The sequence below is a fragment of the Polypterus senegalus genome, chromosome 3 (genome assembly GCF_016835505.1).
Source record: "Polypterus senegalus isolate Bchr_013 chromosome 3, ASM1683550v1, whole genome shotgun sequence".
Taxonomy (NCBI): domain Eukaryota; kingdom Metazoa; phylum Chordata; class Cladistia; order Polypteriformes; family Polypteridae; genus Polypterus; species Polypterus senegalus.
In genome coordinates, this window is record NC_053156.1 from 44,804,704 (window position 1) to 44,830,158 (window position 25,455).

A 25,455-nucleotide genomic window follows, 5' to 3' on the forward strand; every position below is an offset into this window, starting at 1 on the left:
TCAGATTCCCACTCAGCATTAATGCCAGTTAAAGCAGGCGAACGTTTTTCCTGAGAAAATACGAGTTTGGAAATCTTGCATTTATATAATGGTATCAGCTTGTGAATTTTAATAGAGTTTGTCTGGGCTTCAGCACATGTTGGGCTGAAAAACAAATGAAATTGCTTATACATTAGCCAAAAAAGCGATGAAAACGGAAAGAGTTGAAACTGAAGCGGAAATGGGTTATAATGAAATCAAAAGTAGAAGTAAAAAACAGGTTTTGCAATTATGTATTTGATTCATAATTAATGTTACCTCTTTTAAATATATACGTAAAGACAGAAGACATGAAGTAATATTAAGTAGGCTAAGGCTATGTCACTGTGCCATAAATCAAGGATTGTATTTAATAGGTCCACAAAGTGATGGAAACTGTAAGATGCGGCTCAATGGAAACAGTTGACCATGTGATGCTCCGCCTTATTCTGTATAAAAATCAACAGCGAACACTAATGTCTCGGCAAAAGTAATATGAATGCAATATCATTAAAGGATCTTTTGTGGGAAAAATGACAACAGCGCTGTTAAATACAAGGAATGAATGAAATTCTTTAGAAACACGGAACTGGGAAAAAGCATTTGAACTTATTGAATTGAATGAGGAGTTTTCCCTCCGTACAGTAGGTGGCGGTAATATACTAACTGTATCCAAACCGCCCTAAAATAGAAGACGCAGAAGGAAGTGACACAAGTGCACGCGGGTGCACAAATTCGAGCCCTGCTTTGAAAACAAACAAAAAATAAAGGTCTTGATACATTTTTGTTAAGCCGCTGAGTATAACCTTTACAGCAAGACAGGTAATGACATTCAGACTCTTCTTAGTGTAATAATTTGTTTCTTTCAATGCAAATATTTGGTGGTGTTTTCAAAAGTCGCCATCCAGCTGTGTGTTTGTACTGCTCGTTAGACACGTGAGTCGGAAAGGATCATTCTTTATCTATTGATGCGTGTTTGTTTCTTCCAGTAAAAGACCCCCTAATGGTAAATATAACGTTATTGAAAATTCATGGAAGGATTTTAGTAGAAAGTTCGGCTATCTAAGGAAGAGCTGTAAAATATTAACAAGAATATGACTGTAAACACCTGCGAGGAGAAAAAAAAACACTTGAAAGGAATTAGCTGACACTAGCTGTGGCTCATGAGGTTCTGTTATTAAAAGTAACATTAATGTAAAGGTTGTTTTAAAGTAAAGCCGTTGCTGCAAAAGATTATTAAAGTTCATTATACGGGTCTTTATCCAGTTAATGCAGTTATCTTGTACTTGGCTAAACTTCGGTGAAAAGAGTTTTTTAAAATTTAGAAATTTCAGCCTGCGACTTTTGAGAACGTGTATATGTGTGTTTGTCTCTTTTACGCACCAGAATGTGTAGTTTATGTCGTAGCAAAACACATGTTTTGGTTTAATCGTAAATTTTGTTAAGCGACTCCGATGTTGGTAGTTTAGGCGTCCTTGCGGTACAGTTGCGGTGTTAATTCCGAACTCTGGTCCGAAGCCCGGTCACTCGCTGGTTCTTCCTGAAGGCTTTCATTAGTGTTCTCCCATTTTCTGTGCAAGTTAAAAATAGTAGTACTAATGCATTAGGCTTGTTAATTAAAGCGACAAATAAATACATATGCAGCCACATAAAATATAAACACCGTTATAAATCTGTTTGCATTAGTCGTTAATATATTAAAAAGATCGTCCAAGATTGTTACCGTTTCCCTTTGGTAGAAACGAAAGATACATATTTTTTTTACACATATTAGTGTTCCTTAACATTGTTGTTTTTTGTGTAATTTGTTTTTGTCTCGTTAATGTTGACAGTGATATATATTTACACACACATCTACAAACAGTAACGCCCTGTAAGCAAATTCTTAGGACTACTAGTCTAATACCGGGTAGGTTCTCCTTTTGCGCTCAGAACAGCCTCCGTTCTTTGCGCATGGATTCTACAAGGTATCCTTTGCGATTGTGGTCCATGTTAACATGATGGCATCACACGAGTTTCTACAGATTTGTCAGCTACCCATTCATTTCAAATGTGTTCTAATGGATTCAGATCTGGGGCCTCATGTATAACGCCGTGCGTAGAATTCGCACTATAATATGGAGTAAGCACAAAAGCCGAAATGTGTTTACGCACAGAAAAATCCAGATGCAGGAATCTGTGCGTACTCCAACTTCCACGTTCTTCCGTTACATAAATCCCGATCAGCGCGAAAACTAACGCTCGTGCACGCGCTTTATGTAACGCCCCAAATCCTCCCAGAATTACGTCTCTTTGAATAGGCAAATCAATATAAATCGCCCTTAAGCGCAGCTTTCTGTGAAAAGACAATGGGAAAAGCACGGGGAAAATATAAGAATTTCAGCGAATACCAAGTGGAGGCAAAGGAAAAACATACTATTTGTTCAAATAAACCGTGATGTAATCAACAAAAGGAAGTTGATCGAGTGACATAGAGTGTTGGAGAAACTTGAAAGCTCACGTGCACAAAATCACACAGTGCCGGAAATAAAAAAGAAGTCACATATCAAAGTCGCCGTGAAAAGGCGAGTTGTACCCCACCGTCTGAGTGTCATATGAGAGCTTATTAGGGTACAGAGAAAAAAAGGCACACAGTGGGGAAAAAGCACAAAATGTCAACTTCAATCTCGACATTTCCACTTTAATCACGTAGTTTATTTTGTCATTAAAGTAGAACATCATAAACTTCATCTTAAAATCATTTAATTAAGCAGTTTCTCAAATCACATCGTAATTAAAGTAGCACGTTAAATGCTTTGTTTTGTATTTGATCTTCTATGTGCTCTGTGTGTGTGAATCACTACTTGCTTCTTAAACCGGCTCTCTTCCTCCAACTGGACACAGAATCAATTACATTCATGATATTACAGCTCTCTGAATAACTAAAATACTGAGATGTATGCGTGATATCATTTTTATGATGATAGGAGTTAAAGCAGGTTATTAAACATGGGTTTCACTTAGATGAAATAATTTATTGCAGCAGTACTCGGGGTCGGCTCTAGGCTTGTAGTGGCACTGGGCAGAGGAAGAATCAGTGGCCCCTTCACCCGCCAAGGTCAGTAAGGTAGCTTATGCGCGGTGGATGGCCATGTCCGTTGCGGACACTGCATAGCCGCCTCATGCTCATGACACAAGCATTTAACTTTTGCCGAAATTTGTCGCTGCGTTTTTAGCTGTGTTGTTATTTTCTCTTTGTTTTATATTCAATATACAGTATATTGGCGTAGCCGCCACTGCAGTCCTTGCTTTTCTTTTCCCAAGTAACTGATCGCCACACAATCAGCTGTGTAATAGAAGTTAAGCCATCTGTAAGCTTAGCGCCGATTCTTCAAAACGTTTAAGTAATGTTTTAATGGGCAGCAGAAGTAATCAAACACTTATCTGCTGATTCTGAAGACCTGATACCTGTTGTTTTCATTATAGTCTGTAAGAATAATTTGCTTTGCTACATGTTGTTCCTGTTCCTCATCCAAATTAAACACTGTTAAGCTAATCCTTCAGTAAATGGTTCAATTAGTGGCTGCCAGGTAAAAGATTAAACATTTTTTAAAATAGTAGTTTCAACATAGTTTGCACTTTTGAATGAGAAGTCTGATCGCAAGACTTTGTTATGAATGTGCACCAGTTTGATTGGATTGACATATAGGGAAACCAGTGTGATCAGACATCTCAAGACTGTTTTATCCTAAACAGAGTCTAAAGTGTTTTGAATCTTTGTAATCTGAACGAAGGTTTCTTTAGATTCAGTTTTTCTCCCTAGTATTATTTTATTTATTTATTGTGTTTTAGGATGTAAAGAAACGTGTGAATTTTCAAAATATGTTTGTTTTAGTTTATGGTTACAGTAGGTGTGAGGCCTTTCCTGGCGGTATGGGTTGGAAGGCAGGAAACCAAGGTACTAGTCAATCACTGTGTGCACATACACACACTCATACTAGCATCAGTTTAGAGTAACTTGTCAACCTACTATACACATCTTTGGTGTAGAAGGAAAATCTGTGCAGACAAGCGATAAATGTGAATAACACTTTCATTGAAACATTCTTGTGCTATACTGTACAATAATAGTTTACCGTGCAGTTTATTAAATTTAGCCATTCTCAGTTTCTAGTTTGTTTAAAACTATTTCTTATAGCTTATGCAAATCATTTTGGTTATTATGACATTAGTAGATTGACAGTTCTAAAGTGATCGGGTTCTTTAAGAGTGATATGGTGAAACATTTCATAATATGCCATCTTCAGAAAAGAAGTGCTTACTGCATTGACAGTTTGTGGCTGGTAAAGGAAGTACATATGAAGAAATATTTTATGTTGTCATTGTGTACAAGTGCTGAGCAGAGTAGGGGACCCCAGAATAACTTGAATTTTAAGGAACTAATAAGAATTAGATCTAGAATTGAATTGCAGTTTCACTTGGACAGAGGCAGTGGTGCTGTACGAATTATGTTTCTGGACTTCAACACCATCCAACCGCTTGTCCTTGGGAGACAAGCTGACAGAGATGGGAGTAGATTCATACCTGGTAGCATGGATCGTGGACTGTCTTACAGACAGACCTTAGTATGTGCCTCTCGGGAACTGCAGGTCTGACATTGTGGTCAGAAACACAGGAGCGTCGCAGGGGACTGTACTTTCTCCGGTCCTGTTCAGCCTATATACATCAGACTTCCAATACAACTCGAAGTCATGCCATGTGCAAAAGTTTGCTGATGACACTGCTATTGTAGGCTGCATCAGGAGTGGACAGGAGGAGGAGTGTAGGAACCTAATCAAGGACTTTGTTAAATGGTGAGACTCGAACCACTTACAACTGAACACCAGCAAGAGCTGGTGGTGGATTTTAGGAGACCCAGGCCCTTCCTGGACCCCGTGTTCATCAGAGGTGACTGTGTGCAGAGTGTACAGACCTCTTAATACCTGGCAGTGCAGCTGGATGATAAATTGGACTGGACTGCCAATACTGATGCTCTGTGTAAGAAAGGACAGAGCTGACTACACTTCCTTAGAAGGCTGGTGTCCTTCAACATCTGCAATAAGATGCTGCAGATGTTCCATCAGACGGTTGTGGTGAGTGCTCTCTTCTATGCAGTGGTGTGCTCGGGAGGCAGCATAAAGAAGGACGCCTCGTGCCTTGACAAACTGGTGAGGAAGGCAGGCTCTATTGTAGGCATGGAGCTGGACAGTTTGACATCTGTGGCAGAGCGACGGCGCTGAGCAGGCTCCTGACAGTCATGGAGAATCCACTGAACAGTATCATCTCCAGACAGAGGAGCAGCTTCAGCGACAGATTGCTGTCACTGTCCTGCTCCACTGACAGACTGAGGAGATCGTCCCTCCCCCACACTATGCGACTCTTCAGTTCCACTTGGCGGGGGTGGGGGTAAACATTAACATTATACAAAGTTCTGTTTTACCTGCATTTTTATCACTGTAATATTGTTTTTTATCAGTATGCTGCTGCTGGAGTATGTGCATTTCCCCTTGGGATTAATAAAGTATCTATCAATCTATCTATCTATCAAGCTGAATTTAATTCCATGAAATTCTGTGTTTTTTGCCAACATGTAACTATGATTATATGTAGTAATAAATATTTCCTAGATTTAATATCATAAAATTTAAAGTACATTTTCTGTGGTACTTTGTTTGAAGTGTAATTGATGTCAATTTATTGTTAAATTCATATTCTTTTATTCATATATTTCACTTTTTTACCGAATCGTCATTGCACATAAAACAGCATGACTTTTCAAGGAAATTGTATTAAATGAAAGATGAAAATAAAACCGTTTGATCTTTATAAAAAATAGTTTTAGAGTTGATCCTTCTGCATAATATATAATTGTAATTCGTTAATTATGATTGATTGTATTTGGTTTAACTGTCTTTTATTTGATTCATAATTTTTACCAAGTCAAAACAACCTTGTTTTGAGGTGGAACTTCACTGAGTTTACCCGATTTAAATTCTGTTTTCTGTCATTCCAATTTCCATTTTGTTCCCTTAGAGCAAGGTTCAATCCCAACTCCGGAAAGTGAACTGAAATTTACCATTCAGTCTAGTTTAGTTCATGAATGGTCCCCACCAGTGTTCTGGTGCTGAACACTGGCCTGTCCTTGGGTGTGTTGTTTTGCAGGTAGCCTGCTAGAGATTTTTCCAAATCCAGAAACGGATTCTATTTGGTAAAACATTTTTGAGATGAGCTGCCTTGGTTTTTGTATAACCAACAAAATTTGGCCAATACATTGAAGGTCTGAGAAGGAGAGAGAATTATTTATGTAGGAGTTCTAGTCTAACAATGGAGTTCAAGTCTGCTGCAGCAACCAGTTGCCTATGTTATTTTTAAGTACGCAAGTATCAATTTTTTTTTTTCATGGAGCCGATTGAATGTTATAAACTGAAGCTTACAAGGCAACAGAGAAAGTTTACAACAACTTATGTTCTACCACATTAATTAGAACAAATCTCTGTTCAGCTTACTACTAAGTAACTATTTCTGAACTTCATTAACATGTAAACTGACTGCTTCTTGAAAGAGTTGACTGATTTTTCTGGTGCCTTTGTTACTGTTATAGACAATGACAAATGTGAACTTTTTTGTGTTAAATGAGCAGCTGGTGGAAAATATTTCAAGACACGGACTCTGAGTATCCAGTAAAGCACCAGTAGAAGAGGAAAAGTAAAACTGTTACAGATGTCAGTGTATAGCAAATCAAGTCAACTCAAAATAAAATCAATATATGTGGGTAAAAAAACGGACCACATCTTTAAAGCAGAATGAACAGTAGGTTATATTTGTCTTAGGAATGCTGGTATTGAATGATTTAATATAAGATGCAATTCATAGTATAGTGATGGAGCTCTATTTTCCAGTTAAGTTATTGGACGTTTTAATGTAGGAACTACTAATGTCTTCTAAATGCTAAATACTGCAATTAATAGTATTTAATAGGCAATTATTAATTGACACAGTGGAGCATATGGGTGGTTACAGTACTGTAGGTTCTTGTACCCATAGATAACCACAGAGTACCTTGTGAGCAGTGTGTTTCAGGTAAATTTTGAGATAATGAGCTCTTGATATTTTAATATCAACTGTTGATAAAACATGATGTTCCTCAGTCTGTCCAAAATATGATTTTATTCTGCTCCAATTTGTAGATCACCCAAGTGTCTCTCAACTCAGACCATTTGAAATGTATTTGGGTCAAGGCCCTACCTCCAGTAAATGTCCCAGTGAAGCAGGTGCCAGACGACTGGTGCTTGGCACTATCCCCAGCCTAGTGAAGTTGAATCTTTGCTTAATGATTAGATTCAAAATTATACACATTCTTTAAAATTCCTGTTTCAGTTTGTAACTGTGGGGCAATATTGTGATCGTTTATACCACACTTATATAGCACACCATGTAGATCTTGCTTGACTGAAAGAAACCTAAATAACCCACCATTACAAAATTAGAAGACGTCTTATTTTACTTAAAATTGGGGGAAAATAGTAAATTCGGTTTATCATTTATAACTATTTATTTTTGATAATTTGGCAGGCATTTTTTGGCATTGTCCTCAGTTACTTGAACATGCAGAAACTTTGGTAACCTTTTGGATATTTCAGAATCTGATTAGTTCATATTAAAGCTTTTGACTTTATTTGCTGTCTAGATTTGTAGGCAGGATATACAGTTGTGCTTGAAAATTTGTCAACCCTTTAGAACTTTCTATATTTCTGCATAAACCTAAACCTAAAACATCATCAGATTTTCACTCAAGTCCTAAAAGTAGATAAAGAGAAACCAGTTAAACAAATGAGACAAAAATTTTATACTTGGTCATTTATTTATTAAGCAAAAATCATTGAATATTACATATTTGTGAGTGGCAAAAGTATGTGAACCTTTGCTTTCAGTATCTGGTGTGACCCCCCTTTGCAGCAAGAAGTGCAACTAAACGTTTCCGGTAACGTTTGATCATTCCTGCACACCGGCTTGGAGGAATTTTAGCTCATTTCTCCGTACAGAACGGCTTCAACTGTGGGATGTTGGTGGGTTTCCTCACATTAACTGCTTGCTTCAGGTCCTTCCACAACATTTCGATTGGACTGAGGTCAGGACTTTGACTTGGCCATTCCAAAACATTCACTTTATTCTTCTTTAACCATTCTCTGGTATAACGACTTGTGTCCTTAGTGTCGTTATCTTGCTGCATGACCCACCTTCTCTTGAGATTCAGTTCATGGACAGATGTCCTGACATTTTCTTTTAGAATTCAGTGATATAATTTAGAATTCATTGTTCCATCAATGAAGGCAAGCCGTCCTGGCCCAGATGCAGCAAAACAGGCCCAAACCATGATACTACCACCACCATGTTTCACAGATGGGATAAGGTTCTTATGCTGGAATGCAGTGTTTTCCTTTCTCCAGATATAACGCTTTTCATGTAAACCAAAAAGTTCTATTTTGGTCTCATCCGTCCACAAAACATTCTTCCAATAGCCTTCTGGTTTGTCTGCGTGATCTTTAGGAAACTGCAGACGAGCAGCAATGTTTTTTTTTGGAGAGCAGTGGCTTTCTCCTTGCAACCCTGCTATGCACACCATTGTTGTTCAGTGTTCTCCTGATGTTGGACTGATGAACATTAGCCAATGTAAGAGAGGCCTTCAGTTGCTTAGAAGTTACCCTGTGACCTTGCCGACTATTACACACCTTGTTCTTGGAGTGATCTTTGTTGGTTGACCACTCCTGGGGAGGGTAACAATGGTCTTGAATTTCCTCCATTTGTACACAATCTGTCTGACTGTGGATTGGTGGAGTCCAAACTCTTTAGAGATGGTTTTGTAACCTTTTCCAGCCTGATGAGCATCAACAACTCTTTTTGTGAGGTCCTCAGAAATCTCCTTTGTTTGTGCCATGATACACTTCCACAAACATGTGTTGTGAGGAGCAGACTTTGATAGATTCCTGTTCTTTAATTAACACAGGGTGCCCACTCACACCTGATTGTCATCCTATTGAATGAAAACACTGGACTCTAATTTCACCTTCAAACTAACTGATCATTCTAAAGGTTCACATACTTTTGCCACTCACATAAATGTAATATTTGATCATTTTCCTTAATAAATGACAAAGTATAATAAATTTGTCTCATTTGTTTAACTGTTTTCTCTTTATCTACTTTTAGGACTTGAGTGAAAATATGATGATGTTTTAGGTCATATTTATGCAGAAATATAGAAAATTCTAAAGGGTTGACAAACTTTCAAGTACAACTGTATCTAATCAGAATTAAATGTACTGTAGCATAGAATGATGTGAAAAAAATACTAACTCCCTTCCTGTTTTTCTCTATTTTCTTTTTCATTCAAATTTAGTGTAATACAGAGTTTTAAATTCATCATTTGATTTTTTTTGACTGAAAAAAGCACTCACTTGTAGCACCCATGTGAAAAAATAAAATCCGTTTTACTTTTTTGATTTTCTGTTTTCACTGTTTTGTTTTTTCGTGATTCAGGTTTTTGAGTTTTTAGCAATTGTTTTTACTGTAAGAAAGTAGCAATAGCTACAATAAAACAAACAATAGTGAAGTAGCACATTACATTCATTTTAATGAAACAACACACCAGCACAATTGTACCTTTATTATACCTAAACCTAATGGCTAGAAGTTCAGGGCATAAACTAATGGATAAATAAAAGTTTAAAGCATGATTGAAAAAAATGTATATATACAATAATGTGTATAAAGGGGTGTGTGGCACTCCCGATATCTATGCAAAAGGACGAAGGTCCAAGTCTTTAGAGTTCTGGTGCTTCATGTCTTGCTATATGGTTGCGAGAAACGGATGCTATCCAGTGACCTATCCTGTGGTGCTGTCTCTCTCTGGATAATCCTTGGGTACCGTTGGTTTGACTTTGTGTCGAATGAGCGGTTGCTCATGGAGTCCCGAATGAGGCACATTACCTGCATTATAACGGAGCAACAGTCATGGCACTATGGCCATGTGGTGTGTTCCCCCAAAGATGATCCAGCTCAAAGATCCTCATTGTTGGGGACCCGAGTGGCTAGACCAGGCCAAGGGGTCGCCCACTTAACGCCTGGCTGCAGTAGATAGAGGGTCATTTCCGGAGGGTGGGACTGGACCGCATGTCTGCGTGGGGGGTTGTCAACCAGGATCCCGAGTTGTTTTGTCGTGTAGTGGGTGTGACAACGCACTGTACCAGTGCATGCTCCCCAACTTGACTTGTTTAAACAAACAAATTACATATCTAAATTCAGCTAACGGTCTTTATATTTTAATGCCCTTAATCAGTACAGTTTGTTTTAAGTTGGAGCTATGCTAATTTGATTTATTTCCATCTCTGACACACATCCCAATTGAAGTACATAATTGTAAGGTGCTTGGTGTTTATCTCATCTCTTGTCTGTGAGGAGAATCTTACAGTATACCTTCTAAAGCTCCTCTCGCAGTCAACTGACCAGACTGAGAAATATACTGTATATAGGGCAATGCTATCTCTGTCACCTCCGGATAATGCTGTCTTGTACCCTTCCAGTAATCGGCCAGCTCCACAGAAGAAGAGAGACCCTCATTTGAAGCACAGTGTAAATACGCTGACCACTCTTCATTTAGGTCGTCTGATGGGTTCATCAGAAATTTCAGTTTTGTGTATCTTTCAATTTGTTTTTCCATAGCAGGGGCTTGCCTTGGATCAAACACTCTGACCAGCTTATATACTTCCTTTAAAGGCTGGTCATCACGGTATTTTGAAAACTTACCAAAAGGCCAGGTGGAATGCATATCTTGCAGGTGGTCGAGCACTTCTCTCCTCTGTTGCATGCCTATCTCATTCAACAGCTTATCAGTTTTGGCACCAAAGCCATAGGTTTTATGCAGTTCATTCCTCAGGTAGGAGCCCAGATGCTCCATGATGATGTATGCTGAGACTGCAGTAGGACAGCGAGTGCCCTCCGGAATTGTAAGAGCCGTGAATAGTTTGATGCATCCCTCTATATTTATATATAAAATATATTAAAAATAGCAGCATCCCAAGCACTAACACCTGTGGAACATCACTCTTAACATCGTCCAGTTCTGATGAGGTTCCTCGCACCATCACCCTCTGCTTCCTGTGTCTGGGCCAATTATGCACCCATCTACTCACAACACCCTGAACTCCCACTTATTTTAGTTTGCTGCCCAACCTGGCATATGGCACCTTATCAAATGCTTTCTGAAAGTCCAGATAAATAATATCATATGCTCTACTTTGATTATATCCTTTTGTTGCATCTGCAGAGAATTCCAGCATGTTAGTAAAATATGACCACCCATGCTGACTGTTCAGAACAACAACTGTACTTGACATGTGCTGCTTAATCTTATCCTTAATAATTCATTCCATTAATTTTCCTGTGGTGCATGTTACGCTTGTTGGCCTATAGTTGTTTGGATCTGCCTGGTCCCCCTTTTTATATAACAGGATAATATTTGCCATTTTACATTCCTTGAGAATCTCTCCATTTTGCAGGTTTCATCAATTACAACATAACTTTTCTTGCCACAAATCTTTCGAAGAACTGTGTCCATATATTGTTCAAAGAAACGGGGCAAATGAGTTTCATGAAGACTGCGGTAATTTTTTGGCAGCTGCCACACTGTTTACAATTCTTAAGAAAGAAAGGATGCATCTTTTGTCTCTCTTTTTTTTTTTTTTTCTAGGTGCATGTCCGACTCCGCACACACAGCCACAAAGTTCTCCACAAATTGTATCTGACGATTTTGTTGTTTCCCCTATTTTTACCTGAAGGGAAACGATCATTGATCTTAATTTCTCCTTGTTCATGAGATGGGTTTTAGATTTGATGTGGTCATTGCAAATATCATTTCATGTCCAGTCGATGGTAGGCTGGGAAAACTTGCAGAAAAGTTGTTTTCTAGATTCTTAAAAGTCACAGTAATATTGTTGTGCCCACAATTTTGCAGTTAAGCTTGTGGTTCTTAGCTTTCTTGGTTGTAGTTCGGGAATCTGATACTGCTCACTTCGACATTTCCACCTGTCTCATGCAGCTAGCTAACTCGCATGCCTTTAATGAGAAAACATACAGAAACATGCACGCAAACACTACAAAGAATTGCATTCGCTTGAAAACAACAAACTAGAAAATAGCATCTGGATGATAGAAGTACAGATTACTCAAATGTTTAAAATATTTGAAAGATTTGTAACAGTTACCCCTTCAGTCTCTAAATTATGCACATTTTCTGTTTTTTAAGTCTAAAATCCATTTTTATACATTAATTCCATGATTCTGTCTGTGTTTCTTCTCTTCGCAGAAATCATAGGGTCCTAGCTAAACCTTATACTTAGTTAAATCACCTTTTGCAGCAACAACTGCAGTCATACACTTCTGGTAACAGGAGATCAGTCTTTGGCATTTCTGTGGAGAAATTTTGGCCCACTCTTCTTTACGGCATTTGTTTAATTTAGCAATATTGGAGGGTTTTCGACTTTGAACTGCCTTTTTAAAGTCCCTCTACAACATTTCAGTGGGGTTCAAGTCAGGACTACAACAAGGTCATGGACTTGCAGTTGTGCTTCAGATTGTAGTCATGTTGCATAGGGCAGTTGCATCAGAGCTTCAGATCATATCCTGATAACTAGACATTCTTCTTCAGTACTCTATTAAAGAGCTGAATTCTTGCATCTCCACACTGTCACGCTACCACCACCATGTGTGACTGCGGGCATATTCTTATTGTGGAAAGCCATGTTAGCTTTATGCCGAATGTAGCAGGTCCCATGTATTCCCAAAAGTTCTATTTTTGACTCGGAGAACATTAACCCAAAAGTTAACAATTTGGGGGGTGATCAATGTGTTTTTGGCAAATATTAGGCAAGCCTTTATGTTCGTCTTGTTTTTAGTAACAGTTTTTACCCAGCAACTCTCCCATGGATACCATTTTTGGTCTGTATCTTTCTAATAGTGGAATCATGAATTCTGACATTAAAAGAACTGAGAGATGCCTGCAGTTCCTTAGATGTTTGTCTTGGGTGTTCTTTGTCTTCCCAGATGAGTTTTCTGTGTACTCCTAGGAGTACTTTTGCTAGGCCGGCCTTTCACTGTTCCAGTTTTTCTGCATTTGGAAATGATGGATGTCGTGGTATTTGCTGGTATTGTGTTTACTCAGAGTGACATTTGTATTATACTAAATTTGTGTAGAAATCAGAAACAAGTGATATGAATAAGCAAAAATAGAGGAAATTGTGAAGGGTGTACATACTTTGCGGAACACTGTCTTATTGGTCTGTAATGTATACATTGCAGTTTTACCATGAATTCAACAAAATTTAAACTAATCTTTATTTTGCTTAATCGCACAGTGCTTTTTCATACTTTACATGAAAACTAGAGAAAACTAGAGATACTGTTTGTTTGTTTGGTGATATATTTGAAAGGATGTACAGTATATTAAAGAATGTCAGTCATTGTCCAACCCACCATATCCTAACACAGGATCATGGGGGGGTCTGCTGGAACCAATCCCAGCCAGCACAGGGCGCCAGACCACTGCAGGACACACAAACACACACACACACACACACACACACACGCACGCACACCCACCAAGCACACATTAGGGACAATTTAGGATTGCCAGTGCACCTAACCTACATGTCTTTGGACTGTGGGAGGAAACCCACGCAGACACGGGGAGAACATGCAAACTCCACGCAGGGAGGGACCCAGGAAGCAAACCCAGGTCTCCTAACTGTGAGGAAGCAGCAGCACTACCACTGCGCCACCGTGCTGCCCATAAAATAATGTAATACTGAGAATGTTATTTCTGTTGATTTGTTGTGCAATGCTTGTTGACTGTGCTTGCTATATAAATGCTTTTTGAATAAAGACTAATTAAAATATTGGTCTTGATTGTTTCTCTAAAGCAGATTGCAACAAGGAGTTTCTGCTTCCATTACAGCATAAATTCTGCATGAGAACATGATATTGCATTTTTTTCACAGTCATTACTACAAACCACATGGGATAAGTAACATTTATTTAAAAAAAAAAAAAAAACATTTTTGGGTGGAGTATTTTTTTTTATGTACTTGCCCAGTTCAGGGTCACATTGAACAAGTGTCTAGGATAATTTGAATGCAAAAATTTCTTTGTAATGGTCCAGAAGCATCTTTTAATTTTTTTTTTTTTTTAACTTTTTTCTTTACAAATATGTGGAATTTCCTTCCACTCTCTTATAGCTAATTAATATTCCTAAAGCAGGCTCCTTTTTCTAACCAGGACTTACTCGTTAGACAAATTATGTTCTGTGAATCCCAAGTACCAGTTTAAGCCACTCCAATGTTTATAAACTAGCTGACTCCTCTCAGATGCCATGTGATGGGGCTGTTGCCTAATTTATCATTAGTGCTACTTGTGCAAAACGTTTCTGCATATCTTTTGCGATTGTCCTGCTGTCTGCATCTGGCTTTCTGTCAATTTCTTCCCTCTGTTCATGCTATCAAAATTCTCCATGTTCATATAGTCTGTCAAATATTGCATTCATCTTTGATTATCCTGACTATCCTAATATTTGGCTTCTGCCTGCTAGATTATTTTGACTCAAATATGATATTCGATATTTCTTAATATGTTCTCAAAACACTTTAAAGACTGAAGATTAGCACCATGAAGATTTTTTTTTCTATACAAAATCCAAAACCTGGTATATTTTCTCACAAAAATAGGAAATATTAATTAAGTATTTTTTTGTAAATTACAGAGAAAAGCCAAGCAAAATGACACCTTTTATTGGCTAAGTAAAAAGAAGTAATGGAATGAAGAAGTAAAAAGACAAGGTGGGCCTGAAGAAGGGGCCTGTGTTCCTTCGAAAGCTTGCATATTGTAATCTTTTTAGTTAGCCAATAAAAGGTGTCATTTTGCTTGGCTTTTCTCTACATTGATAATGGCTAACACGGTACAACACCCTAGTACTGTAAATTACAGTAAATATCGATTTTGTTCGTGAAACAAAAGGTTATTAAACAACACGAAAGTAGAAAATTAGTGAATGCTTCTACCCGCGATTTAGGCATGCCACACTTGCAATCATGACCAATGTTCAAAGCAAAAATTCCTGTTAAGTGATTGGCTTAACTGAAAGCTGCAAAGCTAATGAAAAATGTTGTAATATATAAATAATATAGAGAAATTTCTAATGATGTGGATTGAGGACCAAACACAAAGGCAAATCCCTCTCGTTACGTTGACAATCACTAAGCCACAAAGGTTGTTTGAAGTGCTTAAAGAAAACGCAGGAGCAAACTGTATATAATTTGGTGTTCACACAACATTCTATTTCACAGAACATACCTTTATTATAACAGCAACGACAACCACCCTTTTAAACACACACAAGAACTACAGAAAAGAAGAAAACCTTTGACTTGACTGAAGATATGAAAGCAGTCACAGTGAGGTATTATAAAGGTGTATTGATGTAGGTATGAAGGCTTCTTGGTAGCATTTATTAATTAATTTTCTTTATTTATTTTGTTTTTAGACCCTAGGTCAGATGGCTTGAAGAATAGAGGCCCCAGAGTTTTCGTTACTTTCTCGTTGTTAATGTACATAGGAAGTGAGATTTCCAACATCTCTACCCCTTTAAATAAAAGAATTGCTTGAGACTGTGTTGATCACTGGACTTGTCAGCAGGCAGTGCCATATGGCAGCTGTAGGCTTTTTTGAAGTAACCCCTTTCATGTTTCACATGTAATGCACATGATTAGTCCCATGACCCCCAGGAGTGGGAGACACAAACAGGGTCTGCAAACTGAAGAGCAGTGAGTCTAGACTGTAGAGTGAGGAGATGAGTCGCTAAATATTCACACAAGTAAATGTGACTGGTAATTGTGGAATGGTTCATCAATGTATTGCTTTTGATAAAGTGTCCGTGAAGTCAATGATTTGTCTGCATAGTTCTCAGTAGTTTTTGAGTAGTAGTAATAGTGATACTACATTTTATTTATATAGCATCTTTCCTATACTCTATAGCTTAAAACAAAATTATACAAATTGCTTCTGCATACAATAAACAAAAGCATTAAATAGAATAAAAGAAAGAATAACCCAGAGTACAGGCATTCCCCGGGTTATGTATGAGATAGGGACTGTAGGTTTGACTTAAGTTGAATTTGTATGTAAGTCGGAACAGGAACATTATTTTAATAAATGCTATTGTTGACCGAATGTAACCAAGTGCACTGCCAATGAATGATGGAGTTTCACCTCTTTCTGACCTTTTTATAATTGCTACTTTATTTTCAATGGTGATGGTTTTTCTCTTATTTACTATATCACCAGCACTTGCATCAGATTTGTGTTTCAGAGACATTATTGAAGGGTGAAGACAAAAAGTTAAGATAAGCTCTTCTGCACAGTACCAGACATCAACACGTCTGTATAGGGTGATCCAGATCTAATCATGCAATTTTCATTACGCTATAACTTATTCAGTTTATTACATAGAAAATCACCCAAAAAATCCCGGAACCTCAAGAAGTGTGCGAACTGACGACATGAAGAATCGTCTTTGCGCCGAACTGGAATCGTCCCTACATAAATCAAAGTCATCCAGATGATCTGGATCTGCATAATTAGATTTGGACCACCCTGTACTGACAAGAGACAACTTCCTTCTATGTCCGTAACAGTACAAGCAGGCTTGCTATTGAGAATGAATGGGGGCAGCGAGGGGCGGTTCATCACCAGTCCACCTCACAGTCCCCTCCACTACAGTATGCTGCCTGCAGTGTCTGCCGCACCACTGTCCCCATTCAACATGTAGCCATCTGAGGCACACTACAATGCTTCCCCCTGCTGCCCCGTTTACCCTCAATGGCCTCCGTTCAGCCACAGCCTGATCACTGCTTGCAGCATTACCAGCCACCCACCGAGAATGAACAGGCAGCCATGTGTGGTGGGCGGGCAGTTAAACGGCTTGCTGCGCAAGCACCGAAATTGCCCTCCTCCAGCCTCCGTCTAGCCACCTTGCAGCGAGCGTCCCCAGGCTGAAGATGACGGAGCGGCAATTACTGAGGCACATGCGTCTCAGCTGCGGCCCCGTTCGTAGGTCGGATGTCCGTAACCTGGGGACTACCTGTATAATACTAAATTCATTACTAAAACAAATGCTTGAACAAATCACATAATTTGTGATATAACACGCACACAAATTATTGGTAGTATCTAGACAAAAAGGTTAACTGAAAAAAGGGTGTTAGGTTATGTTAAAGGCCTTCCTGAACAGAAGTTTTTTAAGTTGTTTTTTAAAAGAATAAATGGAGTCTGCTGATCTAATTAATGTAGGAAGGTAATTCCAAACTCTGGGTTCTATACAGCAAAATGCCCTGTCACCCATAGAGTATAGGTTAATTATGGGGGCACAACAAGATTGCCAGAATCGGAGAACCTTAGTAGGCAAAAGGGAGCATAGCGATGGAGAAGATCACTGATGTAGTCTGGTGTAAGGCCATTTAAAGCTTTGAGTCTGTAAAGAGAATTTTATACTCGATCCTATTTGAAGGGACACCTGCCAGTAGGGAGTTGTAATAATCGATGCAGGATGTGATAAAAGCATGGACAGGTTCCTCAGCATTGGAAAAGGAAAGGAATGAGCAAACATGGGATATGTTACTGAGGTGGAATTAAAAAAGTTTCTTCATGTGGTTTATGTGGGTGGAGTAAGAAAGGGAGGAATCAAAAATGACAGATTCCTTGCATTAGAAGAAGGTCTGATGAGATCGCCATCAAGAGTGACTGAAAAGAAGTTCATTTTCTTAAGTTGTGCTTTAGTGCCAATTTGCAGGAGTTCAGTTTTGTTGCAATTTAATTTTAAAGAGTTGTGCTGCATCCAGATTTTAATTTCACAGAGGCAAGTTGTGAGCTGAGAAAGCTCTGATGAAGTTTCACTTTTAACATTGAAATAGAGTTGAGTATCCTCTGCATAAAAATGATAACCCAGTCCAAAGCTACGAATAATATAGCCAAAGCATATAGATAAAGAAGAATAGAGGGCCGAGGACAGAGCCCTGAGGAAGTCCTTGTGTGACTGGTGCTGAGCTGGATCTGCTATTGCCAAGACTAACAAACTCTTCCCTATCAGTCAGATAAGACTTAAACCACTGGAGTACAGTACCAGAGATACCCAGCATGTTCTCCATTCTAGACAGTAGCATGTCATGTCTGACAGTGTCAAATGCTGCACTGAGATCTAACAGAATTAATATGCTGGTTTGTCCAGAGTCTGCTGCCATATGAAATCATTGGTTACCCGAAGCAGAACAGTTTCACAACTGTGCTGTGCCCTGAAATCAGACTGAAAAGTTCCATCAGTTTATTAGAAATGAAGTAGTTGTTGCGTTGGGAGGCTACAACATGATCAAGAACTTTTGATGGAAAAGCTAAGTGAGAGAGAGGACATAAATTGTAGTAGTATTGCCATTGGGGCTTTAAGTTATATATGAATCAACTGGATCTGTTTATTCTTCTGCTTTATTTTAAATCTGTTGCCTAATAAGATTCAGATTTAATTTTTTTAACTACTTGCTTGATACATAATATTTTACATTATCTGTAAATAAGGAAGGAAGCTAACATTAAGGCTTTGATTTCAAATGACTTGTTTGCTGTAAAAAGCAAGCAGTAAGAAGAAAATCAATTTTAAGGCTTCACGAATAATCTCAGACCAGCAAAACGTTTATTTTTTAGAAAAGCATAATATGGGGGTCCTCGGGTTACAACCTCGCGACATGCAACGTTTCGAGCTTACGACGCTCGCTCCCATAAAAACTTAAAAAAAAAAATTGAGACGTGAGTGTTCGGATTACACTGTTAGCATCGTATTTACAGGCTTACAGGGGTGAACTAGTTTGGTTGCGGGTGGTGAAAGTACGTGGTATATGAGTGAGGAAGTTGGTAAATTACAGTAGTTTTGTTGCATGCTGCAAAAGTATGCGGCATATGAGTGAGGGAGTTGGTGAACTGCAGTACAGTACTGTACAGTAGTTTGGTTGCGCGTGGTGTAAGTATGCGGTGTATGAGTGAGGGAGTTGGTGAACTACAGGTAGTTTGGTTGAGTGTGGCACAAGTGTATACTGGCGACTTTTTGACTCTTACCATGGCTTCTAAACGAAAGTCATAATCTTCAGATGGTAGTGCTTTGAAGAAGAGGAAAGCCATCACGATGAAAGTGAAATTAGATATTTTAAAGAGATCAGAAAAGGAGAATTGGCAACGAACATCGGCCACATGCTAAGCCTTAGCCGCTCTACCGTAGCAACAATTATCAAGGATAAAGACCATATCCTAGAGCATGTAAAGGGATCAGCCCCAATGAAATCGACTGTGATTACTAAACAGCGCAGTGACATAATGAATGAGATGTAAAGATTGCTAATTTTCTGGCTGGAAGACCAGCATCAGCGGCGTATACCAGTAAGTCTAATGTTGATTCAGGAGAAGGCTAAACAATTGTTTCAGGCAATATAAAGTGAAAAGGGGGAAGAGAGTGAAAGTGAAGAGTTTGTGGCTAGCAGGGTCATGCGTTTCAAAGCTCATGCCAACTTGCATAACCTTAAGGTACAGGGTGAAGCTACTAGTGGGGATGAAAAATCAGGAAACACATTTCCTAATAAGTTGACTGAATTAATTAAAGAGGGAGGATACTGTGCTGAACAAGTGTTTAATGTTGATTAGACAGGCCTTTTTTGGAAGCGTATGCCTAACAGGACCTATATCGAGACTGACTTTGCTTCTTGGAGGGAATGCTGCAGGTGACTTCAAATTCAAGCCTCTGTTGGTGTACCAGGCAGAGAATCCAAGGGCACTAAAGGGCATTTGGAAGGGTCAACTGCCTGTTGTCTGGAGGTCTAACAAGAAGGCATGGGTGACACTTCAGATTTTTGAGGAGTTGTTTTCCAGCCATTTTGTGCCAGCAGTGGAGGACTACTGTGTTAGCAAGGGACTACCTTTTAAGGTGTTGTTAGTGCTGGACAATGGCCCCAGGTCACCATGCCCACTTGAGTGACTATAACCCTAATGTCAAGGTGGTTTACCTTCCACCTAATACCACTACCCTTTTACAGCCCATGGACCAAGGTGTCTTTGCCTCTTTCAAGGCCTACTACCTCCGGAGGACATTTGCTATGGCCCTTAATGTAACTGAGAAGGACAAGAGCCTGACACTCAGACTTTTGGAAGTCTTATAACATTTACAGTGCTGTACAAAACATTGCTTTTGCCTGGGGCTAACAAACCTAAATGTTGTGTGGAAAAACTGTGACCACCAAGGGTTTGGCAGAAGGTTTTTCTATGATAGAAGATGAGTTGGAAAAATTTCAGGCTGAGGACCCCAGCGATGACAGATTCAGTAAGGTCTACAGAGCTGTTATGGATGCCTTGCAATGTTATAGGCAGATTTTGGAAGATAAGAAGTCATCAACCTTCCAGACTAGCCTGGTGCAATTCTTTAAGAAGGTAGAGAGGCCTACAACAGATCCTGTACCCTCCATATCTGCTGCTTCTCAAGATGAAACACCTGTAGTACAGGTAGAATCATCTCCAGCTTCTTCCTCCCAATAGGTCACTCTCTCCCACTTTGCAATGCCTCTTCCAGTGTGCAAGACAACCACAGGAATAAAGGATTTTTTTTACTCATTTGTTTCATTTTCTCTGTTACTACCGTATAGTATATCATTATTTCATTTTTCTGTGACTTATTTGTGTTTTTATGTTCTAGATTATTATTTTACAACTGTGTTAGGATAGGTAAGTGACTTAGGCTAGGGTGTGTTTCAACTTACACCAAAGTTCGGTTTACATCACTGTCGTAGGAACGGAACTGTGTTGTAACCCGAAGACCCCCTGTATATACATTATTAAATGACATGTTACAATAACAGACCATCTTCTGCTTAAGAAATTTGTTGTAGCAAAAGCCTGATGCTGAGTTTTGAGACTTTTGTTTCCATCATTTATAGCCAGAACATTGTATAAATTCTTTTCTTTTCCCCACCTTGCTAACCCCAAGACCATTGTGAAAGGGTGCAGTCATAAATCTTATCAGTGATTTGGAATCTTGTTAATTTGAAATATGATGTGACCCCATTTCTTGTTTGCACTGCTGACACTAAGGGACATGATGCTTTGTTGTCTTGGCCTTGTACATTAATTATGTTAAGGTGCAGTCTGCTAATTATGAGACAATAGGGTTTACCACTTGGCCTATATCTGAAATGTGGTTCCTGGTTGACTTTCTTAGGTTGATGAAAATTTGGCTTATAACAATGCTTTGATTTGGTTTATTTATTTATTTTTTTTTTATTACAGATATGGCTGAGAATAGAGGAGGGTCAGGTCAGAGTCTGCACTTGAAACCTGAATGGGAAATGGACCCAGCAGAATACACTCTTCGCAAGCGGCTCCCCCGTAAACTGCCAAAGCGCCGCAATGACATCTACATTAATATGAAGACTAATTTCAGGACCCAGCTGACTCGGTGCCAGAAGCTGCTAGACAGTGGTCAGTTCACAGACATCTGTATTCATGGCTTAGGACTGGCTGTCCACAGGGCAATCAACATTGCCTTGCAGCTACAGGCCAACAGCTTTGGTGAACTGCAGATATCGGCCAACACCTCAACAGTGGAACTGGTGGATGATCTGGAGCCGGAGGTGGACCATGCAGAGCGTATCACTCAAATACGCAGCAACTCTGCTATCCATATAAGGGTTTTCCATGCAGCTAGTAAGGCTTGATTGACAAAAAGCAAAATCAAGTCAGGATACTGAATACTGTTGTGAAGACGGTCACATATTTAGGTTAAGTTTGAAAGTCAAATTTATACTTCAAGCAAGTAGAGCAGATCATGGTATAAAGAATACTGAACACATTTAAATTGAAAAATGATGTCTGTGGAACAAAATACGTCAACAATTATAGATGTTATAGTATGAGTATACAGCATTAGTTCAAGAGTGAACTGCTCCAATATCAATATGGATTCAGGAATGCATGCAGTTTGGATCCTGTATTTTAAAGTGATCTCTCCTCAAACGGTATTTGAATTAAAAAGCAAAAAAAAAAACCTCGCGTTTATTTCCTCTAGAAATGCACCTGTATCTCACAAGAGATTGATTGCATGATTGATGTGTTGTCCTTCCTTTACTTGTTTATGAGATTACTGTGTTTATCCTCATGATGTATTATTTTCTTTACTTGGCTTTATTAATTTGTTTGTTTCCTCGTCAAGCACGTTACCTTAATGGCCAGCAGTGAGAGTATGCTGTCTTATGTGTGTATGTTCTTGGTAACCTGGTGTGGACAGATTGTAAAGTGGGCATACAGATCACGTGGAGTTGCTGTTGTTCAAAAGGTCTTGGTTGTGAATTTCTGTGTTCTCGGGTTATACCTGGGGCTTTGTTGGCAGGATTTCTTCAAGGATAATGCTGCCTCTTCATGGATTCAGTGTATTCCATTTGAATTCCTCACCCAGGTGTTGTCTATGTGGAATTTGTACATTCTCAGATCTTTATGTGGGGCTACCTTTGGGTACTTTTTAGTTTTCCTCCCACAACACCATAGATGGACTGGTTAGGTTGAATGGTGAATCCAACTTGATCATGTGTGAGAGTGGGTATGGGGGGAGTGAGTGTGTCTCACTGTGGATTGCTGCTTTGTCTGAAGTTGTTTTCTCATGTGTGCCCAGTGTTGCAGAGTGTTTTCCATCCCCTCACAACCCTTAATTGGATTAAACAGGTTTGAAAAATGTAGTTTATGTTGTTATAGTTTGCATATCTGTTCTGGCAACATGCCTACGGGTGTATGATTTTTTTTTTTCCTCATTATGTCAGGAGTTGCACTCTTCATCAGTTTGTTTTTTTTAAGTATGTAATTCTCATTTCTTCAGGACCTGCTGCCCACCAGCTTGTTAAGCAATTCCATCTTGTAATTGATTAAATGAGAAAGCAAGCAGTTTATAGGCTGAACAGTATTACTCGCATAGATTGGTGCGAGATGCATATTAATAATATATAAATAACATAATTGTAATGCAGTTGACTGTTTTTTTATTTGTTTTTTTTTTTTCTTGACGGTGTATGTCTGTGTTTCAGTTCAGGTACAGGCAAGGTGCAGAAGTTTAAATTCAATAAGTATTCCTTTTTAGTGGTTGATGGGCCATTTCAGTGGAAACAAGTTAATTGCTTATGTCAGATGCTCTGATACTTCTTGCCTCCCCTGTAACATGTTTTTGTAGGTCTGCCTACCTCTCATTTTTAACAGTGACAGTGTCTTTGAGGGCCAATGGACAGCTCTGCCTTTTGGGTCTTTTTGATCCAGTTCTAACAATCCCTTTTTAGGTGACCTGGATGTTGGATTGCTCCACCCCAAACCTGTTTTGAAATGGTTGACCAGCTTAACCTGTAATACCGATGATCCTAATTTGTTGAACAGATGACATATAGGATGTTTTTGTAAACAAAAAAGTTGCTTAAATGTAGAGTAAAATCTACTAAAGTAGAAGATTGATAGCATTTTGTCTGAAGGAGGAACTTAGAGAAGCACAAGTGATACATAAACATGATGGGTCAAAATTGACCTGAAGGACATGGCAGTGTTTAAAATGTATAGCAATTATACAAAAATGTGAGTTGAAACTTTTTTATTTTTGCTTGTGGTAGCGTTCGTGCACCAAGTCTTAAGTATCTCAGAGCTGAATAGATTACATTAATATGGTTTTTTATGGCTTGTGAAAAAACTAATTACCCTCAATGCAGTGGAAAATCCAACAAAGTCAATGCTGTCCCAAAATGCATTGTTATTTTAAATGTGTAGCTGTACACATTTATTAAGTCCACGTACTGTGCTAAACCTCTTTATAATTAAGAAAGTTTTCATGGATTGTGGACAAATGAACTACCCTAAATGCAAGGAAAATTTTATTGCAGTTAGTGCTGGGTCAAAAGTGACATGACAAGGTAAACACATTTTTAGAATCTGTACAGATTATGGTATGTTTAACTTTTTGTAACTGCACATTAATTCAGGAAAATGTTGAAATAAATCACAAAGTTTCAACCAGAAATTCAGGGTACTTTTACTGAATTTAAACAAAAAAAGGGTCTGATTTAACCCTTCCAGTGTTTTTGGGTCAAGTGTTTTGCCTGTGTCTTTAAATTAACCGTTTAAAGTCTGCCTAATTTTTTTTCTGTTTCTTCTACTTTGACTTAATTGGCATTAACTTCATCCATCATTCAGTATCCATGTTCTATTCTACCCTTGAAAATTAAGGTCAGGTATTTCTCATTTCTAATTATAGCTGGAGAATTTATTGTGTTGTACGTGTATGTTATAGCATTTCTTTTAGACCAAAAAATGCACTTTGAATATTATTCTTGACTCCATAGGTTTTCGAAACACTATGAGAATGTGTCAGGTACGCCCAGAAAAATCTGCAAGTAATATGTCTAGTTTTATTGTTTTTGAAACCCACAGGATTTTGTTTCTTTACTTTTACTGTTTTTGCATAAGTGTCCATAGCATATATATCCATTATTGAAGACTGATGGACAGTGTATCATTTTGAAGGACTGATCCTGCCATCAGGAGATATATAGTTGGGCCTTGCAGTTAGGAGACACGGGTTCACTTCCTAGGTTCTCCCCGTGTCCGGGTGCTCTGATTTCCTCCCACAGTCCAAAGACATGCAGGTTAGGTGCATTGGCGATTCTAAATTGACCCCTAGTGTGTGTGTGGGTGTGTGTGCCCTGCGGTGGGTTGGTGCCCTGCCCGGGGTTTGTTTCTTGCCTTGCACCCTGTGTTGGCTGGGATTGGCTCCAGCAGGCCCCCGTGACCCTGTAGTTAGGATATAGTGGGTTGGATAATGGATGGATATATAGTTGGTAAAGAAATTATACTGTTTATCCAAATTGGAACAACAGTAGTTGCAAAATTCAAAAACTTTACAAAAAAAATCTGAAATAAAAAGAGTGAAATGTGTCTTCAAAATATTGCAATATTTAGTAGGTAACAGTCTGTCTGTCAGATTGTACTCATTTGAATCGGGATGTTCAGGAAAGCCAGACTGGGGAAGGTATTGCTGTGATAGAGCAGTTCGGCCAACGTTTAGGGAAGAAAGAAAACCATTGCAATCTGGCAGTTTTTTAACTAGATTTTTGGATCAAAGCATGGAGAGAGAAAAAGAGAGAGAGAAAAGTTTAATGGTTTCTGTTAATCTGTTTTATATGCACAACCCTTGTCTTCGAGGTTAAACACGTTAGTTTATCATTTGTTTGAATATGCCATGGTAAGTGGTGGGAGTCCAGAATAAAACAA

At 38.7% G+C, this 25,455-nt stretch overlaps 1 protein-coding gene across 2 annotated transcripts; it reads left to right on the plus strand.

The window, feature by feature from the left end:
- The first annotated feature begins 693 nt into the window (after positions 1-693).
- pop7 (POP7 homolog, ribonuclease P/MRP subunit) lies at positions 694-22,207 on the plus strand. 2 transcript variants are annotated; one of them, XM_039747079.1, is made up of 2 exons: positions 694-840; positions 21,451-22,207. In XM_039747079.1, the coding sequence occupies exon 2, from the start codon at positions 21,453-21,455 to the stop codon at positions 21,876-21,878; it is 426 nt and encodes a 141-aa protein (XP_039603013.1). In that variant the 5' UTR covers positions 694-840; positions 21,451-21,452; the 3' UTR covers positions 21,879-22,207. The 2 variants fall into 2 exon arrangements, with proteins under 2 accessions (XP_039603013.1, XP_039603014.1); XM_039747080.1 differs by lacking the exon at positions 694-840 and adding an exon at positions 940-1,024.
- Positions 22,208-25,455: the final 3,248 nt, after the last annotated feature.